The sequence below is a fragment of the Ambystoma mexicanum genome, chromosome 12, assembly GCF_040938575.1.
Source record: "Ambystoma mexicanum isolate Mex_15411 chromosome 12, UKY_AmexF1_1, whole genome shotgun sequence".
Lineage (NCBI taxonomy): Eukaryota > Metazoa > Chordata > Amphibia > Caudata > Ambystomatidae > Ambystoma > Ambystoma mexicanum.
The window spans coordinates 428349604-428371221 of record NC_090936.1 but is presented as its reverse complement, the minus strand read 5'-3'; the positions used below and the strand labels follow the sequence as shown (position 1 = coordinate 428371221).

General features: G+C 47.3%; 1 protein-coding gene across 8 annotated transcripts in view; it reads left to right on the top strand.

The window, feature by feature from the left end:
* The window catches only part of KDM5A (lysine demethylase 5A), a 1841472-nt gene that overhangs the window by 1077779 nt on the left and 742075 nt on the right, over positions 1-21618 (top strand). For 6 of the 8 annotated variants that reach the window (XR_011281783.1, XM_069628595.1, XM_069628593.1 and 3 more), the window contains one exon: positions 96-228. Coding sequence is in view for 7 of the 8 variants with exons in the window: in XM_069628595.1 (XP_069484696.1) it covers positions 96-228 (133 nt within the window). In the remaining variant the exon portion in view is untranslated. The remainder of the gene's footprint in view (positions 1-95; positions 229-21618) is intronic. The other 2 variants (XM_069628594.1, XM_069628592.1) reach the window with 2 other exon arrangements.

Below are 21618 nucleotides of genomic sequence, written 5' to 3'. Positions count from 1 at the left end.
GTTTGACCCGAATGCTATCAGAATTTTAGTTTGAATGCATGCATTTTTGTTTCTTTGATTGAAATATGCCCCCTAAACCCCTGTTTGATACTTAGTTTTGTTTACAGCAGGTTAAGTCAACAAGACAGTGGCCGGACACGTACAAAGTTGACCATGGAAGAATTAAAAGCATTTGTCCAACAACTGTTCAGTTTGCCATGTGTAATTAGCCAAGCCCGGCAAGTTAAGGTGAGCTCTTCTTAAAGCCAATATGTTCTGTCTCTACTAAATAATAATGGTTTACTGCTAATAATTTTGATGGATTCTACTTCCTGCAGATTACTTAACTTTTGAAATGTCTGCATGTTTCGAGTTCAGGAGCTCTCAATAGAAACTGAGCCAATTCATAATCATTATGGTGCTGTCAATGTCTGTAGAAGTGACAGATCTTCCCATAAAATATGCTTTCCATTCACTCTTATATAACATGATTAACACTCACGCATACCTTTTCTCTGCACGTTACACAGGCCAGTGACATCAATTTGTTTGAGAATGTCAAGCATCTCTTTGTTGAATCTTTTCCAGTGATGAGTTTGAGGTCCATGGCCCTGTCAGGCAAAAATCCTAAATTATAACCCTGGTGAGAAACACGGATTAGTTGGGCTTTAAAGTCCAAACTATTGCATTTGACTACAGATGGGGAGGAATGGCCTATGACGAGGCACACAAAGGAATGACATTTGAGGCGGTAGGCTGTGTATAGGTGTTGTTTTGAGCCCACCCTTTCCCTGCCCATATCCATACTAATTCCTATGGGCATTCCCACCCATTCCTGCCTCTCCCCGCTCAAAGCTCCTGCTCATGGAAACTCTGAGCTCGCTCTAATGAAGCCTTTTGATTTGTTGATAGTTGTTCATGCCCTGTGCTAACGTAAGGTGCAGGCTGCCTGGAAGAACGGATGTTAGGAAAGTTTTCTCTTTTTTGCAACTTCCCCCCATTTCTATGGACCCCTAAACATTTTGCTTTAGTGTTTTAACACTGTCCTGACTTTTTACAGTGAATTGAAGTCTTCAGCTTCACTCCACTTTTGCTCGTTGTTATGGTGAAACTGACTAGTCTAAGGCTGTCAGTGGGAAACTGTTTTTCCCATTTCTTGATACATGATGGGTAACCTTTTATCATTGCACAATGCATCTTACAATACAACACAATGGGGTTTCTTTTGTATGGCCCTACTCAAAGGGATTTTTGGATGTGCCTAAAGACAAGATGGTGGTAGCAGTTGCATTTTTACTATTTTTGCAATACCTTTCTTTAGCCTTACTGTGTTTGGCTACTAGCTCTGGCTAGTGTCCCAACATGGCTGTGCCACATGGTTTCTGCTTGTTCTTTTGGCGGTCTTGTTCTTTTGGCCGTCTTGTTCTTTCGTATGACCCTAAACTACGCTCAAAGGGATTTTTTGGTTACTTTAGATGTGCCTAAGGACAAACTGGTGGCAACAGTTACTTTTTGATGATTTTTACTGTACTTTTTGTTAGCCTTATGTTTACCGTGTTTGGCTACTAACAGTGGCTAGTGTCTCAACATGGCTGTGCCACAAGGTTTTTCCTTTGTTCCTTGGCGATCTTGTCCTTTTATTTTCTTCCTGTCCTGCCAGGTCAGGAAAATCCTTTTATGGTCATGCATTGCCCTGGAAAACCTTGGTTTTTGTGGGCTAGTGTAGGGCAATAAGTGTGTGTTCCTAAGAAGTGGGCTGGGACTGTCTGGTCCCAATACGCAAACTTTCTCTATGGAGTTTGCATGAGTTTCTCCATCAGTGGTCCTGATTGGACCACTGCTGGGGTATATGTGAGGGGCAGATCATCTGTTGGGTTAGCTTAGTTTGTCTCGCCAGAGGTTTTGGTTAAGAGGAGTCCTGCAGCCATGCCTTCGAGATCGTGGAGAAATCCTGCAAGATGCAAAGTATCCTGCCCATCTGTGAAGATCGTGGACCTGTCCTAAGGAAGTCTGGCGACCAACTTTTGCTACAGTCCCGGTGGAGCCCTGTTTGGCCGGTGTTCTTCAGAAGTCCTTCAATGGAGCTTGAACGTTGGAGTGGTGGGACTAACCATTCCCAATGTTGGCACAGTGTCCTGCAAAGAAGAGTCCTCGGAAGTGCCCCTGGACCACCTAGTGGCTGACCAGCTTGAACTTTGGGCTACTGCGCTGCAGACATCACCGTTCTGCGTTTAAGCCCAGAATGTGGAGCACCAGCCTGTCCTACAAGAGTTGGCTTTGTGAAATGTCAGCATCCTAGCATCCAAAGGACCCGAGATACGAGGCAGACTGTCTGCGCCAAACTGTGCCCCCTCCTATCGCCATGCAATGGTGACAGTCGCCAGTAACTGCTTTCCAGCATCCAGTCGTGTGCTGAGAGGAGGCCTATATGGGAATGATATGCATTCTTCAACTGTAACACATTGAACCAGCATCTGTGGCGGAAAAGGGATTCGCTCAAACCTGCAACTCAGGCGAACTGAAGTCTGGAAGAAACAGTGGGAAATGCGACCTGAAAACCCTCTGAAGAACTGCTAAGTCCCAAGAGAAACCCGAGTACGGGGGCTAGGGGGAGTTACAGTTGTACTTTCCTAAACCCTTAATTCCCCTTTAAAAAGTTTTCCTAACTTTTAAAACTTTTACAATAGTTTGGCTTTTCTATTACTTGTTTGTGCAAGCTTTCCGAAAGCTGGGGACAGTTTCATGCACTAGAATAGACACCTGACTTCTCAAACTGTTTTCCCATCCACAAGACTCTCCTCCTAACCTTTGCTGCCTTACAAAACTACTTGGAACTTTTACCTTTATTGGCATAAGGCCCCAGGAAACCTAAGGTTGGACTTCTGATGTTAGCTGGTAATCTTGTGGACGGCCATTGCAAAGTTAAAAAATAACGTTCCGTCCAGTTTTGTGGGCTGGGGGTATTTTGGTTTTATAACAGTGGCTACTGGGGCTGTTTATATGTATTTTATTAATTTGTGGGAAATTACTTGCTTGTAGTCATTTTTATAGTGTTTGCTTGGCCATAAATAAGTATAGTATTTTTATAACTACTTGTGTAAGTGTAATCCTTGATTACTTACCTTGTGGACTCATTGTGGACCCTAGACCAGCCTCACCTCTTCCTGAGACTTAGCCTTGACAACTCTCCATGCTACCTTGATTGGTTTGGTTACAGCTCCCAGAGTTGTCCCTGTACACTAACTAGATTGGCCTCCCATATATCTGTCCACCAGGCCAGAGTATAGAAATCCAGGTCCAACAACGGACGTCCGCTGTTTGAGATTCATTGATAGTTGATTGTGCAGCGTGCTGACTCAAACCGTTGTTTTTGTACACGGAGGCGGCGTACAGGCTCCGTGCACAGCTTGCATGCTATGTCCAAACTTGTCAGAGAGCTGCGATTGGTTAGGGAAGCGAGGTTAGCAATGCTGCTACCGCTGCCAGGGAGGACGACTGCAACATTGTGGGCCCACCTGCAACCTTTGCTGCTAGTGATGTCCGAAGCCGCACTCTTTCTGGCCTTGCTCAGCCGGCAGCTGGTCGCATCGTCCTGGGGATGCAGACTGTGCCTATCGCAGGCACTGGAGGAGGGCCTGTCCATGTGGCAACCTGACCGAAGTCTGGGTGTCGCCCATGGCAACGGGCCTACCCCATCCTGCGCTAAAGTGCCCCTCACCAAAGGTAAGGGTGATGACTGTGACAACTGTTACATGTGACAGCAGAGCCTAGCCAAATCCGGGCTAGAGTACCCGCAGCCACAGGTAAGTGCATTGTGTTTCCCCTGGCAACGATTTGCCAATGTTAGTTACAACCTGCATGTCTAACAAGTCCACAGGCTACAAAATCTGATTTATGATTTGTTTTGTGTTATGGGGTTAATGCACCTGCTGCCGAGATATGTATATTCACTGTGGGTCATAGCGAGAGCCCTGTAACATACAGCAGCGGGTCAATGGGCATGCTGTCGAAATTTGATTTTACCATGTGCCGACTGGATGCTTAGACATTTGCCCGGCACCGCTATGAGATGCCCAAGTACTCGCACCTGCTACAACCAATGACCAGTTATTACCACTTGGGCAGTAGTTGGTGTCTCTCCCATGTGTACACAAAAACCCTAACGGTTGGCATTGCCAATGCTTGTTTTTTTTTGTTGTTGCTTTTTCCTGACTAGTTTATCAAGCTTTCTCCTGGATAAGTCCACATCCATGATGTTAGGAAAGATTTTGTTTTTTCACCTTTCCCTCCATAGATGCCTCTGGGACCTCCAGTCCCTTTGCTATTATCTGGCGGGAATCGCCACTGTATTACAACTTGGTTGGAGCGCGCTCTTAGGACAGTATTTCTAAAGTCCAACCAAGGGCTTCATAAAACCATACATCTGAGGCAGTACATAAGCTCCACTTTTAGTACAAGGCTGTACCACCTGAGAATGTAGTTGCTTGGACAGAGCAGCTAGGCCTATCTTAGCGGGAGACAGGGCTGTAACTTGATATAATGAAATTGTAGCATACATATGGTCCAAAGAAACACAAACCTATGTATTGTAAAAATAGAGGGTTTATTTAAATACAAGTAGACCAAGATAAATCTTATTTCTGATGCTTGTTAATCTGCTTAGAATCACATGCTGTGCACATAGTCTGACATCCAGTGGTAACCGCAGAGTATTGCATCTCGTCTTTCAAGAATTGAAAGGGGACGTCGACATGGGGCGTGCCTGTAACACTATCCCTAACGTGACATGTAGTGTACCCAAAATACCTCACGCGTCGAACTCCCTCAGATTGTTTTTTTTTTCAAGAGACATTGCTATATTGTTCTATTTATCGACCCTTGGTCGTTTTTATCTTATCTTACCGTCCCTTCACTCGATTGCTGTTTCCTGATCTCCGTCGAAGCCTGCTACTATGAACCTTCGACGGCAGTTGATCCTGTCGGCGCTACAGACCACGTGGCCGGGCCTTCTGGCTGGCCTACGCAGTAGGGAGAGTGGGGTTAGGGTGGAAATTTCCTTTTTAGGAATGCCTTTCCCTTTCCTCTCTCTTTGTTCCCTTGGTCTTGTCATCACTGTATTATTCATGCGCTCTGGACAGGAGACTCAATTTAGATTTTATCTTTCATGCAAGGCGCAATTCCTGTGGAAAGACAAACACCTAAAGTTTAATACGTGTCTTCCCCTTAAACACAATGAGGCAGCCTCTGCGGCTTGTAAACTTGTGCGTCCCAAGACCCTAAAGGAGTGCTGTGTTAAGCGGTGGGCGGCCTACGGAATGTCGCAAGCTGAGAGTAGTTCCCCTGCCGCCGCAACTGCCGAGTGTGAGAGGCTTTGTGACGACCAAGGCTTCAATTCGGAGGCCATTGACCTCACAGCGGATCGCTCTCGCTCTGTCTTCTGTCCCCGGCCCCACTAGACACGACGTGAGTCCTGCTATGGGGACTGTACATCCCAGGGACAAGGACCCACACTCTTCCCACACTAAAGAGACAACCCCATGTCCATCTTTGACGAAACAGTCAAAGCGTTCCATAGTGCCAACGGGCACACCGGATAGTTCGGCAGTGCTCGCCGATCCTCATGATCGGCAGCCCTCCCTGCAACCGCAGGTGCGGCATGCGTTCGGGTAGTCTAAACCAAAGGGCGCTACCACCAATGTTCAAGCGACCGTGGAGACGCATCAGAAGAAGATGCTGACGTCGCACAAAGTCCAGCTTACGCCGAGAACAACGGCACAACCGGCGGCCCAGTCCAAACACTTTCCTGTTACACCAAGTATTACCGAAAGCATCGCTAAGGTAGTTTCAGTGGCAAATCAAGGAGAACGGTCTAAGGACTTGTCAAAACCTAAAGATAGGCCTAAGTAATCGTCAAAGCCTAAAGATAGGCCTTTGGACGCGTCAGACACGCTACAACCATCAGAACTTCAAACACTTTTAAGAGAGCCGTGTCTCTTTCTCCGACATTAAATGAAAAATCTCAACGTTCTAGAGCAGATGATCAGCTAGAAGAGCCTTTTCCACCCCTAGATGACTATGGCTCCTCATTACGGACCAGGGAGAAGTTGTAGGGGTGTATTAATAGGTTAGAGATTTGTGGATTCTCAGAAGTTCACACCCAAAAGGCCTCGAGAGGAGAGTCTTTTTACTCCTGTGGCAATATTTCAAAAGGCCTTTCATTCCTTTCAGGAGGAAGAGTCTTATGACCTCACTGTTGAGATCCCTACAGAACAATTCATTCAAGATGAATATCCCTTGGCGACCCTGTGGGTGATCCCATTGACCCCACAGAGGGTTGGGAAGACGACCACTGCCAACCAGTCGACCCTCAGCCTTGGGCATCACCTACCCCAGCACCGGAATTTGACGCCCTGTGCATGGATTCCCCCCACCACACCAGCTCGACAGGCCTCCCCAGTTGACGACCAGATGGTGTTTAACGATATCTTAAGGAGGGCAGCGGAACATTTCCAGATTTCAACTCAGGAAGCTGTACCAGATGCTGATTTTGCTGAGGACATCTTAAAAGAAAAGCCACCTGCCAGCCAAGTTATTCCATTGCTGAATTCAATCAAAACATGCTTGGCTCCTTCATTGTTGACACCTGCCCTAACAAGGGCCGTGGATCCTAGAGTCAAAAAACCATTTCGCCCTTCCCCTTCTGAGCCCCTCTACATCCGGGGACATGCTACTCCAGATTCCCTGTTGGTAACTACAAACAGAAAGAGGGCGGGGGTCTCCCTGTCCACAGGGGAAGCACTCCTTGATCAGGAGTGCAAAAGGTTATACGCACTGGGGAAAAGAGCTGCAGCATTTTCCACTCACATAGCTAACAACAACACTTTGTTGGCTAGCTATTCAGGCATACAAAGGAACATGCTACAAGAGGGCCTTCAAGAAGTCCCTGAACCATTGCGGGTTCGCCTGCTTTCCATTGTAGCTGAGGGCAAACAGGTTAATCACAGTATTCTCAAAAATACTTTGGATGCAGCAGAATCAGCTAGCAGGATCTTAGCACAAGGTACCCTCCTAAAGAGGCTTGCCTTGTTATGAAACTCTGATTTCAACCAGAACAGCTTCATTGATAATATGCCGGTGGAGGAGACCAACGTATTTGGGAAAACTGTTGATGAGGTGATTGGAACAGCTCAGAAGGAACACGACACCCTCAAGACCCTGGGTCAAATCTCCCAGAGGCATTCCCAAAGAAGAGGGGGCGGTTCTCGACGTTCCTTTCGTGGCCAATCTCGCTCCCCTCACAACCAATATGGATCTGGAAATAACTGGTCCTTGCGTCAGGCTACCAGCTACGCCACCCTATATCCCCCAATGGGTCAACGACGTGGAAAAATAAGGGGCTCGAATTCCACCCCTAGAGGCTTCCCAGCCTCGGGTCAGAAATGACCAGCAGATTTGGGTCCCCTCCCATGCTGCCCCGGTTGGGGGCCTGCTAACATCATTTCTTCAAGCATGGGAGGGGATAACAGACCAGTGGGTACTCAAAACCGTTGCCCATGGGTACTGCATAGAAATCTGCCGGCACCCCCCCCCCCCCATTCAGACCTCCACGATCAAGACGCCTGACACCGCAACATCTGCGCATTCTGCTGCAAGAGGTTGAGATCCTGCAGGAAAAGGGCGCCATAGAAGTCGTACCTCTTCTACAGGTAAACAAGGGCATTTATTCAGTGTACTTCCTCGTACCCAAATAGGATCTCACCATGCGCCCTGTACTAGATTTGCTCCCAGCTAACACATTTTTCAAACCTCAAAAGTTTTGTATGGTCACCCTGCAGGAAGTAATTCCCCTGCTCACACAGGGATACTACATGGCAACATTGGACATGAAAGATGCATACTTTCATATTTCAATGTTGCCAGCGCACAGAAAATTCAGATTCTTGATAGAAGACAAACACAATCAGTTCAAAGTACTACACTTTGGGCATTGCATCAGCACCAAGGGTATTTACAAAGGTACTGGCAGTGGCAGCGGCACACCTGCTTAGCCTATCCATCCCAGTTTATCCTTACCTCGACGACTGGCTCATAACAGGGGATTCCTACGGAACATGCCTGTCAAACACTCAAGATGATAGACCTCTTATTCAGCCAGGGATTCTCGATCAACGAGAAGAAATCCAGCTTAGACCCCAGTCAAGTCAATCAGTTCCTAGGGGTTGTAATTCGAACACAGGACGGCCTCGTCTTTCCCCCAACGAGAGCTTCCAAAACCTGTTTCAAATCCTTCAATATGTAGCCAGTCGGGAGGTGATGGTACGCAAGGCTATGAGACCGTTGGGAATGATGGCGTCCTGCATTTATTAGGTTACTCACGCGCGGTTGCGCATGCATCCAATGCAAGAGTGGCTCAACAGCCATTGTTGCCATTGTTGTCAGGCCAGTGGACAATGGGATGATCTAGTAGTTGTCTCGTCAGCCCTAGTTCTCTCTCTGCAGTAGTGGTCGAGGGAAAACCTCTTGAAGGGAAAGTCCTTCACCCCCGCAGTAGAAGCTACTCTCACGACAGATGCATCTCTCACGTTGTAGGGGGGGGGGGGGGCGTTCACCTGTTTCAGCAGACGGTGCACAGGGTTTGGTCCCCAGAAGTAGCATCCAACCACATAAATCTGTTGGAGCTGTTAAAATATTCAAAGCTCTGAAAGCCTTTCAGACACAGCTGCAGGGAAAGACGGTCCTGATCCTTACAGACAGCACCATGGCCATGTACTATCTGAACAAACAAGCTCTCCACGGCTGTCCAAACTGTCCCTGAACATTTGGAAATGGGCTCTCAAACACAACATGGAGTAGGAATGGTGATTACACAAGGACATCATCTCCAATGTTTTCGGAGAATGGGCTTCTCAGAGATCGACCTGTTCGCAACTATGGAAAACGCTCAATGCCAAGATTATGCCTTCAGGTACCCTCAGAACCGTTCCAAGGGGAACGGTCTCTGGATCACATGGTCAGGAAAATTTGTTTACGCTACCCCTCCTCTTCCCCCCCCCGCCCGACTCCCCTACTCGACCAGGAACCAGTCACTATGATGATGGTAGCCTCAATCTCAATGTGGGCTTGCCAACTCTGGTTCGCTCACCTGATGGAGATGTCTCGCTCTCCCCCAGTGAAACTACCTTGCCCATACAACATGTTATGTTTGGACAGGGGAGAAACGCTTCACCCGTGCCCGCAAACTGTGAATTTAGCGGCCTGGCTCCTGAGGTCATAGAGTTCGGCCACCTCCAACTCCCTCAGAGATGCATGGACATACTTAGAGAGGCTACGAAACCTAACACCCGATATTGCTACTTCGGTAAGCGGAAGCGCTTTGTCGTCTGGTGCAATTCCAAGAGCATCAATCCCATTGACTGCTCTCCTAACCACATTGCATTGTACCCGACTCATTTACTAGCCACAGTCCTGGTTTTTAACTCACTAAAGGTTCATTTAGCTGCTCTTTCAGCCTACATTACATCACACCAGAAGGTGTTGTGGTGGAACATACCAGTTATTAAGGCTTTCCCCACATTTGTAACCCGGATCTTACCTACAAGACCGCCTTCTTAATAGCTATCACTTCCATAAGAAGAGTCAGTGAACTACAGGCCCTCTCAGTTCTAGACCCCTTCGTTACAGTTCACAGCGATAAGGTGGTTCTGCGCACTCACCCTAGGTTTGCGCCTAAATTCATTTCAAAGTTCCATGTGCACCAGTCCATACAACTACCAACCTTCTTCCAGAACCCCTCCAACATGGCGGAAAGAAGCCTGCGCACACTAGATGTACGCAGGACAGTCATGTTTTACCTGGAAAGAACTCGATCACTAAGACAGACAAACCAGTTTTTCGTTTCAGTGGCACCGGGTAGAGAGGGAAACCCTGTCTCCAAATCTACTATCTCAAGGTGGATGGTCAAATGCATCACACTCTTGCTAAGAGAGAACTTGCTTTCAAGCCTAGAGCACACTCTACTTGAGTCATGGGGGCTTCCATAGCATTCAATGCAAATGTTCCCCTAGTGTCAATTTGCAAAGCAGCAACCAGGAGTTCACTATTGCCTAAACACTCACTCTAGGTCTGATTCTCAGGTGGGACAAGCAGTACTAAGACATCTTTTCACCACTGTTCCTTCTCACAACCCACCTCCAACTCTTAAGTGTACTGCTCGCTAGTCTATGCACAGCATGTGATTCTAAGCAGATTAACAAGCATCAGAAGACATGCATCAGTTACTGTAAAAGCATTTCTGATGATTGTATCTGCTTAGAAAAGCATGCGCCCTCCCTTCCTCCCTGCTCAGATGGAAGGAACATGGACGTCTACTGCTTTTTTCTCTCTTCTGTACTCACTCATGATAGTCATAAGGATCCTTCACAGCAGAAAAAATACAATCCGAGGTAACTGGACACGTGAGGGATTTTGGGTACACTACATGCCACGTTGGGGATAGTGCTACTGGCAAGCCCATGTCGATGTCCCCTTTCGATTCTCGAAAGACGAGATGCATTACTCCACGGTAACCACTGGATGTCAGCCTAAATGCACAGTATGTGAATCTAAGCAGATTCAATCATCAAATGCTTTTACGGTAAGTAATGCAGGTCTTATTTTTTTACATTTGTAAAGCGCCCAAGGGCATCAGGGCGCTGTTGAAACTGGTTACACTGAGAATAGTTATGCGATTATAGTTCGCAATTGGATGTCGGGGCAGTGGAGGTCCTGTTTAGGCAAATAGCCAGGTTTTGAGAGCCTTTCAGAAACTAAATACTGGAACTCCCTACAACCTGAACTGAGAGCACAGACTGTAGGGAGTTCCAGTATTTAGTTGCAACTGATGGGAAGCTGGAGCCTGCTCCTCCAGACCATTTTGTCTTGGGCATTTTTAGTGGGTTAGCATAAACTATCCCGGCTGGTCTGGTGGAGGTGAATCTTTCAATCTTCTCGCATAGGTATAGTGGAGCCGTGTCAGAGAGGCATTTATGTGTGATGGAAAGAGATTTGAAAATGATTCTTTTCTGCACAGTTAGCCAATGGACTTTTTTCCTGGTGTCTGCAATATGGTCTCTTTTAGATATGTTCAGGGCTGCTTGGAGGGCATTATTTTGGAAGACCTGCAGTTTGTTCAAGTGTATTGTGAGGTTCCGGCAAGAAGGACATTGCAATAGTCAAGTCGTGCTCTGATGGTTGCTCTTGCAATGGTTGGGACGCTTGCTGTGGAAAGGAAATGTCTGGCTGCATTTATGAGTTTTGTGGTGTTTGCGGTTGTGGAGGAGATTGTGTTCACTTGCTTGGTAAAGGAGAGGGTAGCATTGAAATGAACTCCTAGTGTTTTCACTGATCTAGATATAGGTATCTGTAGACCATCAATGAGGAAGGAGTTGAATTCCCTACCAAGCTTCTCGAGGCGGTTGGGTGAGCCCACCAGCAGAATCTGTCTTCTCATGCTTCAAGCATAAGTGGTTAGTTGCCATCCAGATTTGGATCGTGGAGTACATTTTGTTGATGGTTTGGGAGTCCATTGTCTGGGATCTGGTTAGGGGGAGGAGGATTTGGGTGACATCTGCATAGTTAGTGTATGAGACACCCAAAGAGTCTAGAAGTTCAAACAATGGCTTGGTGAAGATTTTGTATAAGGAGGGGGAGACACAGGACCCTTGCGGATCCCCACAGGGTATGGATATGGGGGTGCGCTGTCTGTCTCCGAGTAGACTCATGAATCTGTTATTTGGGAAGGAGTTGATCCAAGACGTGGCTTCCGGGGAGATGTTGGCAGAGGAAGTGAAGTGGTGGCATAGGCTGTCATGGTCGACTAGATCAAAGACCGCTGATAGGTCTGAGAGAAGAATAAGGGCTGGTTTACATTCATCTTTGAACGATTCGAGTTGTATTTTTAGGTCAAGGAGGGTCAGTAAGTACTATAACATCATATAACCACAATCATACAAACTCAATCAATACCTATGGTATGCAAACCAAGGTATAGCCTTATTTAGAGGAGCAAGAAGCAAGTCAAGGTTAGTCAAACCTAAGGTTATACATTCAGGATAGTAATAGACTTTCTTAGGCTTGTGGAATCTGCTTACATCACATGCTATGCATAGGCCGACATCTAGTGGTAGCTACGGAGTATTACAGTTTTTGTTTTTAAAACTCAAAATGGTACGTTGACAGGGCGCGCCAGTAATGCTATGCCTAGTGTTACGTCGACTTTACCCATGGTCCTTCACGCGTCGAGGTCCCTCAGATTGTTTTTTTACGCCAGCATGGTCGGACACATATTGCAGAGTTCCTTCTTGGCTGACGTCATTATTTAGAAAAGTTAACTGAAGTATTTCTTTCTGTCCTTTCGATATCTGTTTACCGCAGGATCTACAGAGATCGTTTTAGGACAAGTTTTCAATCGTTGACGACAGCAACACCCGTCTCAACGATCCTTTGTCTACAGCCTCTGAAGGCCCCACTGGACCTCGGCCCTGCACAGTAGGGAGAGCGGGGGGGGAGATTTATATTCTAGTCTCGTGAAGAGAATGTATATTCCCCTTTCCTCCCACCTATTTCGCCAGGCTGCCATCCCCATACATCATGGAAAATGCACCTTTTTAAATGTTGCCCTTCCTGTAATAGGAAGTTCCCCTGGAAAGACTTTCACCGGGTGTGCAATCTTTGTCTCCTCAGGTATCATGCTGAGGCACAGTACAAGTCTTGCAAACTGTTCAGGCCTAAAACCCGAAGGCACCGCAAGACCTAACTATGTGCCCACCACGCCATGAGGCCGCCACTGACATCGAGGGAGCCTCCAACGACTGCAGCATCGATGTCTTGAGTGATGCCAAGGGCAATCAGGAGCCATTGGATTCCCGTGTGCGAACCCCCAACCCCCAGGCAGGCTGGCGGTTCTGATACGGGGGCGACACCCTGCGGCTCAAGCACTACCAAGTCTCATCACACCAAGTGTTGGGCAGAATTTGTATGCAGTACCCTTTGGGACCACTACACACAACTAAGACTACAGGTGTAAGCCAAACCAACCTTTGGTATAAGTCTGTACCACACAGTTTTTGGTAGCGAGCTGAGCAGCCAGGCTTATCTCAAGAGGGAATGTGAGCTTGTAAGGGTGTTACACATAGGTAGGTCTACAATGACAAGTATTCAGATAGACACTTATACTCAAGGTTTCTTCGTAAAACACTTAATTTATTACACAATCATTTATAAAGCATTCACTAAATGAGGCAACCAATATCACCCAAAATTATACTACAATGCTGATTACTAAGCACTTGATCTCCCTTGAAGTAGGAGCAAAAAGGCATGTTAATAAAACGAATATTAAAGTTACTCTAAAACAGTGCTAATTGTTTGAGTTCACCAGAGGAGTTGATGCAATGCAATAGTTGGGCCAAAGATAACGGGCTAGTGTCCTGTATAAGTAAAAACGGTTCTGGTATTTAAAATGAAAAGTCTTTGCCACGGTCTTAGAAGTAGTTCACGGAAAAGAAAGGTGTGTATGTCGGGTCACAAGCTGACTAGGCCTGCAAGTTGCCAAAGTTCCACTAACTTTCGCAGTGAGAGGCAAGTTCTCTCGGTCGGGTTTTCACAGTACCTTATATTGAAGAAAAAGATGCAGCTGAAGACTTCTGTTCCTGGCAGTCCCTGCAGATCCCGCTGTTCCTGAGCCACTGTCGTGGGGATAAGAGGGAGGACATCGGGGGACTCCTGCACGGGGACGGGTCACAAAAGCTGGCAAATTGGCAAATCTTCGATTCCGGTTGCGGTTCTTCAAGTGCACAAGCTGGTGTCCTTCCCCCCTGGTTAATCGTCACCAGCTCCGAAAATGGTATCCAGGTGGCTTACTAGTTGATTGGTCCCACCAACCTAAAGGAAGGAGCTTCTCCGTCGAGATGAACTTGGCGATTCGGGCCTGCAGCAGGGCTTCACCAGGCAAACCAATGGTTCAGTAGTTGCAGCAGCTGTCCTCTTCCAGCTCGTCTTCGGTTCTTTAGTTCCACTGGTCGACTCTGGTTCTAGGTTAAAGTTTTGAAAACAAAAGGCTCAAATGCCTTTTTTTCGACAGTAAAAGGACCGAAAAAAAGGATCTTTATTATTATTATTTATTTTAATGGAGGGGTTTCCCCCAGCCCCCCGTTTACTTTTTATAAGTTTTTTACACATGCTAAACTAAAAAATATATAAATAAATTAAAAAAAGATCCTTTTTGCGGTCCTTTTTGTTTTCGGTCAAAAGTTCATTCGATCCTTTATTTTCAACATTTGACCGGACACCGTTGATTCTGCCTTTCAGGTCAAGAGACTCACCTTTTTAAACTGTTTTCTCCCATTCATTCCAGCCTAACTGCCTCTCACCCAGCAGGGTGGCTGTCCTTGCCAGACAGTCAGCCAGCCAATCACGCCAGAGTGCATTTGGGTCTTCTAGGAGACTAATGACAGAGTTTCGGGCACCTCCCTCACTTCCTGCCCCAGACACCCAGGCGCCAACAGCGGTCTTCAGTCCTGAAGCCAGCCAAAGGCACAGAAACAAAAGGACCAAACCTGGTTTGGCGCGCAGAGACCAACTCTAGAAGGACCTTTCCAAAAAGAAATGGCGTAAAAAGACGACCAGGACCTGTTTAAACAAAGGGGGCTTAAGCGCCATCTTGAAAAACATGACTCCCGTGATTTTTAGCTACCGGTGTTCATAGTTGGGAATTATCATGGTAGTTCATTGTAAAACCACTGCCACCAGTCATTTCGATAGAAAAGGGTAGCATTTGACTGCTGCATGAGTTTCTAGACATAGGGGATACTAGGTAACCCCTCCAGCACTCTATTGTAAGATAATGTGTGCTGTGTCTAGGAATTTAAAAAGACTAGTAAAGTCAATTTAATTTTACATTCTCTGGGAAACAGTAGTTTATCCCAGAGAAGATATTTAAACCTTGGGACATCCTAAAAAGCTTCCCTGTGTCATTGCACTGAGGGTGCTGTGTGACACACATGAAAAGATGATGCCTATGGAGTTATCTAAAACTCCATAATCAAAGAACACAAGAGTAAAACACACATCAAAATACATGAGAGAGTGGGAAAAAGGCTCACTCTCTCTCTCTCTAGGTAAAAAAATCAAGTCCTCAAAATCCAGCAAAGTTGCCGGGGGTCTCTAAAGTGAAGGGAATTAGCACATTTATGAGAATTCTCCTTAACACCAAGCACACCTCCCACGACCGAAAGTTGACCACACCACCGACCAGTTGGCCACATGTGGCGTCAAGGGGGAGGTCTGAACTTTCTCTGGGACATCGCGGTCGTGATCACCACACGACAGGCCCCCTGAAACAGACGGTAAAGTCAGTTTCCGACATTTGTCTAAAGCTCCAAAGTCCTCTGGCACAGACGACCGGGCTTCCAAAGACACGCTGGCGGTCTCCAAAAAAGAGCACAAAGAGTTCGAAGATGAGCAAGTTAATCAGAAAATATATTCCTGACACCCGGTTAAAGACCCAAAAGTCGAAAAGCAAGGATTTCACTACCCCAGAGGGCACTCTTTCAGGGGCTATGCACCATAAGAAAACCTGTCCCAGAGCCCCCACCTTCACCTGCTACTCCTGCTCCCTCTGTCCTGCTAAGCGCCTCACAATGGACATCTGAACAATTTGATGTAGTTATGAGGAGGATGGCCTGCTTTATTAATTTCTTTGATGACCACCCGAGGTCCTCCAAAATCTTCAGGGAACCTCAGAGCGGGGCACCGGTCACTCAGCCAGCCACCAAAAAAGCCTGCCTAGACTCCCAAGCAGGCTTCCACCTCACTTCAGGACCTAGGGCAAGGCACTTATTACCATACCATGCAGGGCTCCAAGGACCCTGACACATACACAGACCTAGAGGACACAGGGGGACACAGTGGACCTGGACCAATATTATGAAGATGAAAGAGGAATAGGACACCCTCAAATCCCTAGGGCAGCTCACCACCAAATCCTTTAGGCAAAGAGGAGGCTCTAACTCTCAGCATTTGAGGACAAACACCAGCCAGCCACCCAGCCACATACACACCTCCCAGGAAGGACGACGTATCCTATTGAAAAGGTGAAGGCACTGCTTCTAAAGGATGCCATAGAAATCGTCCTTGCAAACCAGGTAAACAATGGTATTTATTCAATGTATTCCTTGTGCTGAAAAAAGACTGAACAATGCGCCCTGTCCTAGACTTGCGCCCTACAAACACTTATGGCAAGCTGCAAATATTCTGCATGACAACGCTACAGGAGGTAATCCCACTGCTAAAGCAGGGGGACTACATGACAACCTTGGATATGAAAGATGCATACTTTCATATTTCTTTGTTGCCAGCACACAGAAGGATCTTGCATTTGAAAATAGCGAACTAACACTAACAATTCAAGGTACTACCCTTCGGCATAGCCTCCACTCCAACGGTTTTTACCAAAGTATTAGCGGTAGTGACAGCGCATCTACGCATAGAATCAATCCCAGTGTACCCTTATCTGGACGACTAGCTGATAACAGGGGAATCCCCCAAAAATTCAAGCAAAATACCCAGAGAACAATCTTCTCAATCAATGAGAAAAAATAGTCTTGTTCGAAGCAAGACCAAACAGTTGTTGGGCGCTATCATAAAGACAGAAGAGGGTCTAGTCTTTCTGTCAAATGAAAGGGTGCAAAATATACTGCTGCAAATACCCCAGTATCTAGCCGGTCACCAAATAACCGGACGCAAAGCAATGAGCTTGCTCGGCATGATGGCATCATGCATTTACCTGGTACCGCACGCACGACTGCGCATGCGTCAAATGCAAGTGTGGTTAGCGAAACAGTGGTCTCAGGCAAGTGGTCAGAGGGACGATCTAGTGGTTGTTTCGCTAACCCTAGTACAAGCAGTACCATGTTGGACAAAGGAAAACCTGTTAAAGGGAAATCCTTTTCACAACCCTTCAGTGCTAGCAATTGTCACAACAGACGCATCACACACTGGGTGGGGAGCCCATTAACTTCACCACACAGTGCATGGTCTGTGGACACAGATCACAGCCCAATATCACATAAATCTTCTGGAACTACTAGCAGTGCTCAAAGCACTGCAAGCTTTCCAAGTGCACCTGTCAGGTCAGACAACACAAATCCTCACGGACAGCACAACTGCCATGTTTTACATAAACAAGCGGGGGGGCTATAGAACATAATCTCAAAGTATGCCCAGGCTAGCACAAAACATTTGGAAATGGGTACTGAAGTGGGGCATGTTCCTAACATCGCAACATGTTCCAGGCAAATTCAGTTCTCTGGCAGACTCATTAAGCAGAGGTCCTCTACCCAAAGAGCACGAGTGGCAGCTCGACAGAAATATCCTAAACGATATCTTCTCCCTATAGAATGACCCCCCTTTATACTTGTTCGCCACAAGCCAAAACACACAATGCCCAGACTTCGCATGCAGATTTCCCCAACACGGATCGAAGAGGAACACCCTGTGGATGAACTGGTCAGGGAAATTTGCCTACGCTTTTCCCCCTCACTCCGCTACTAGCAGGATGGTGAACAAAATGCACCAAGAGCAAGGGACACTAATCCTAGTTGCTCCTTTGTGGGCGAGACAGCCTTGGTTTCCACATCATTGCAAACCGCCAATGTGCAATCCACTCACTCCTGTGCCCCTACAACCTGCTTACACAGCACGGGGGAGCAACGTTCCACCCACAACCTCAATCTATGAACTTTGCAGCTTAGTTCCTGAAGTCCTAGAATTTGGCCATTTAAAACGACCTCAAAGGTGTATGGACATCCTCAAGGAGGCACGTAAACCAGACACTGTTATAACATATGGAAAAGATTTGTAATATGGTGCCAGTCAGTGTATAAACCCGATAGAATGTACTCCATTGCACGTTCTCCTCTACATGCTCCACTTCCTAGACTCTGGGGTATTATTCAACTCCATCAAAGTTCACCTGGCAACGTTATCCGTGTACACCACTTCTCAAAGCCAACGTGTCCTGGTGGAAAGTCCCGGTAATTAACGCATTCATGGAAGGAGTAAAAAGACACTACCCTCCCATCTCACACCCGCTTCCAGGGTGGGTCCTTACCATAGTACTAGCAAAGCTTATGGGACCCCCCCCTTTGAGCCTATGCATACATCCAGCCTTAAACAGCGTATATATAAGACAGCTTTTCTGGTGGCTATCACCTCCATAGAAAGAGTCGGTGAACAACAAGCTTTGTCAGTGCAAGACCCTTTCTTTGTTATCCACGGACATTCCTTTGTGGGTGCTTGGGGACTAAACTGTACTTAAGAACCAGCCCGCATCACCTCCTGAGAAGCTAGGCCTTGATTGCTCGACCTGCGCTACCCTATAGAGAATCTTGGCTGGAGTCCTCTGTGCCTCTTCTCTGCCATAGAGAGAGCAGGAGTACAGACACCCCCCTCCAGTCTTTACACTGCTGGGATGCTTATGGTTTTAAGAGTCGATGTATAACCGTGCCACTTACAAAATATCTGCACTTTATTAAATTGAGGTTTAGTTGTGTACAAGATAACTGCATTACAAGCAAAGGAATCTATTGTGAATGGTAAATTGACTAGGATGAGTTTAGAGGCTCTCCAGAGTGCTTGTGAAGCCAGGGAGTTAGACTTTGTGGATAAGTCTAGGGCTGAGCTGATAGCTGCCCTGGTGGACTACCAGACTGATGATGAAACTCTTAAAGGGGGATGCAACCAGTGAGGACTCTGCACCTGGGGTTGTTGCTGAATCTGTTTCTGGGAATGCCACCATTCCTGCTGCCTCTGTTCCAACCCCCAACAATTATGTGGAACTTGAGTTAAGGCTTTGAATGCCGCAAGTTGGAAATAGAAGCTGAGCTTAAGAAAGAGGAGCTGGCACAGCGAGTGGAACTCAAGAATAGGGATCTTGAACTCAAGGACAAGGACACTGAATGTCAGAGAATCCAGCTAGAGAAAGCTAGAGTGGAGAATTCAGCTAAACCCGTTGAGTGTCAGGTCCCCAGCCACCAGGTTTATGAAAGATTTGGTGGGTGTGTTTGTGGAGGGTTCTGATAGCTTCCAATGGATTGAAGCGTTTGAAATGGCTTGTGCAATTCATGATGTTGATAATTGAGATTGGGCTAAGTGTTTAAGCATAGTGCCTCAGACTGGATATGACTGTATTCTGAAACTGAGTGTGGAAGAAAGGGGTCAGTATAAGTGCATGAAGTCTGCTTTAATTGGCAAGACACCTACCCAATACCTCAAAAGGTTCAGGGGTATTAAGAAAAGAGAGAATGTGTCTTGGGTTGACTGGGTGAGTGCTGCGTACATGAACATGATGGGGTGGATTGATGGATACAAGGTGAAAATGTTTGTTGAATTGTCGCTCCTTGTTTTTTGAGCATTTTTCTGAAGCCTGTTCACCAGAGCTGCATCAGTATGTTGCTGACCAGAACATTTTGGATCCCTTTAAGCTGGCCAGGCTGGCTGACAAGTGGGGTCTCCCACCGGGTGTCCCCTCAGGACTCCAGTGGGAAGGACAAAGACAAGGGGGGGACCTCTCAGAAATCTGAGGAGTCCCAAAAGCAATCACAGTTGGGTAAACCAAAACCTTCCTGTCCTAAGACCCACAAATCTAGTGGGGATAAGTCACCCGTGGGTGGGAATAAGAGTAGTGGTCCACCTGCTGCAAAGCAGGCTCCCAGTGGTTCCAGTACCGTACCCTGCACGCCTGGCACTTGTTGGGTATGTGGGGCTCTGGATCACAAGAAGGGTGACTCGTAAGTGTAAAGGTAAGGTGTTTAGACAGATTTCTGAACTCTGTCCCGGAGGCGCAGAGGTTCAGAAGGCCAACCTAATTACTTGGAACAGGGTAACCTCTGGACAAGCCAGACCAATCAGGGTAGCGATCGCGGCGGTCAAGACTAGGTCTCAAGAGGGGTGAGGGTGACTGAACGCCCGCAATGAGCACACAAAGCAAGGACACTTACAAATTACTCCAAACAGGTGTTATATTAAAAATATATACACATTTATTCCAAGGCCTTTGCAACAATGACCCTAGCGAGAAATCGCGATAAAACTCTAGTAAACCAACACATACCAAACCAATACAATATATATACAAATACAAACGAGTCTAAAGCGTTAGATGCACGAAATGTGTAGTCCACCTAGAAGGGGAGGAAAACAGGCAGTGCGAAATAATGATTAGACCCAGTCCGCCTTCAGAGGCACCTAACTAAAGAAGTCCAAGCCCTGCAAAGAGTGGAGCCTTGTGCTCAAAAGTACCTGCACACGCTGGTGCCAAAGAGCAAAAAGGGGAGACTCTTCAAGGGAATCAGGCAGTTCAGTTCGGTGCACAAAAGATGATGAACAGAGTTCCGCGACTCAAGCGCAGCCTCCACTGTGGGCAGAAGCAGAGCGCGAGTACGGAAAGGCGTGCTGTTTGACACAGCGGGTAAAAGCTATGGGCTCTTGCAGGAGGGCGACCAGTTCCTAGCTATGCTACTCACCGGCCCCCGATGCAAGCAGACCCAGGCTTCTCCGCGTCAGTTTCAGTGCTGGCAGGTTCAGGGGAGCAGGGGACGTCTCGTCGTCGTGTAGATTCTGCAGCAGCAGAGTTGAGGGCGTCCCAAACGCAGTGAACCAGCACAGTTTGTTACCACAGCAGGGCAACAGAGCGGCCGTGTGCATCTCAGCCAAATGTACACTACTCACTTCAGACCTGGGAATGCTAAGTGTACGAATCGTGTGAGAGTGACAAGGACTCGAAATACAACACAACCTGACGGCGGTTACAGAGCAAGATTCCTGGGTAGGCTGGTCAGTCTGCTGGATGGCCCAGAGACACTTCCGAAGGCTTACGTGCAGGAGATGGTGAAGATGCCGAGAATAGCTGTCCCCGCTATTCCAAGGGTCGAAGTACCAGTACAGGCCTTCTGGTTCGATCAGAGGTAGAAAGGGTTTCACAAAGCGACAGCAGTGCAGAGGAGCAGTCCTTCAGCGAGTCACCAGCGATTCCTCGGTTCAGCCTCGTGGTTGCAGGATACTTGGCTCCTGTATTCCCTTGTTCGTGAGAACTCAGGAGATCGACATGGTTGTGGCGTTTCCAGCCCCCTCTCATCCACGGTTCCCTTCGCGCCAAAACGGAACACTCACACCATACATGGACCTATCACAGACCACGGTGGTCCCAGGCATTCACACCACCCTAGACTCTCTGGCACCCAGGATGTGTTTTGGAAGCAGACATCCCAGCCCACATCCTGGAGGCACACACAAGGCCTGTAGAAGCCCGCGAAAGCATGTGTGTTTCGCAGGAAAGTACATGCCCAAATAAGGAAGGCCCCGGGTCGGCTCGACCTGGGGAAGGTGAAGGGGGCAAGACAGTCAGCGGACAGGACAAAGGAGCCTCATGGTCTGGCCATTTTGGGAGCCAGGCCACCATTTTGGGCTAAGGGCGAGAAACGCGCTTAAAACGCCAAAAGGAGCTCAAAAACACAAGAAACGATCGCTGCCACCATTCCCGTCCGTGATTAACTTGCACCGATCATTTACAATCCAAGCAGAGTATCTAGGGCCTGGAGAAGA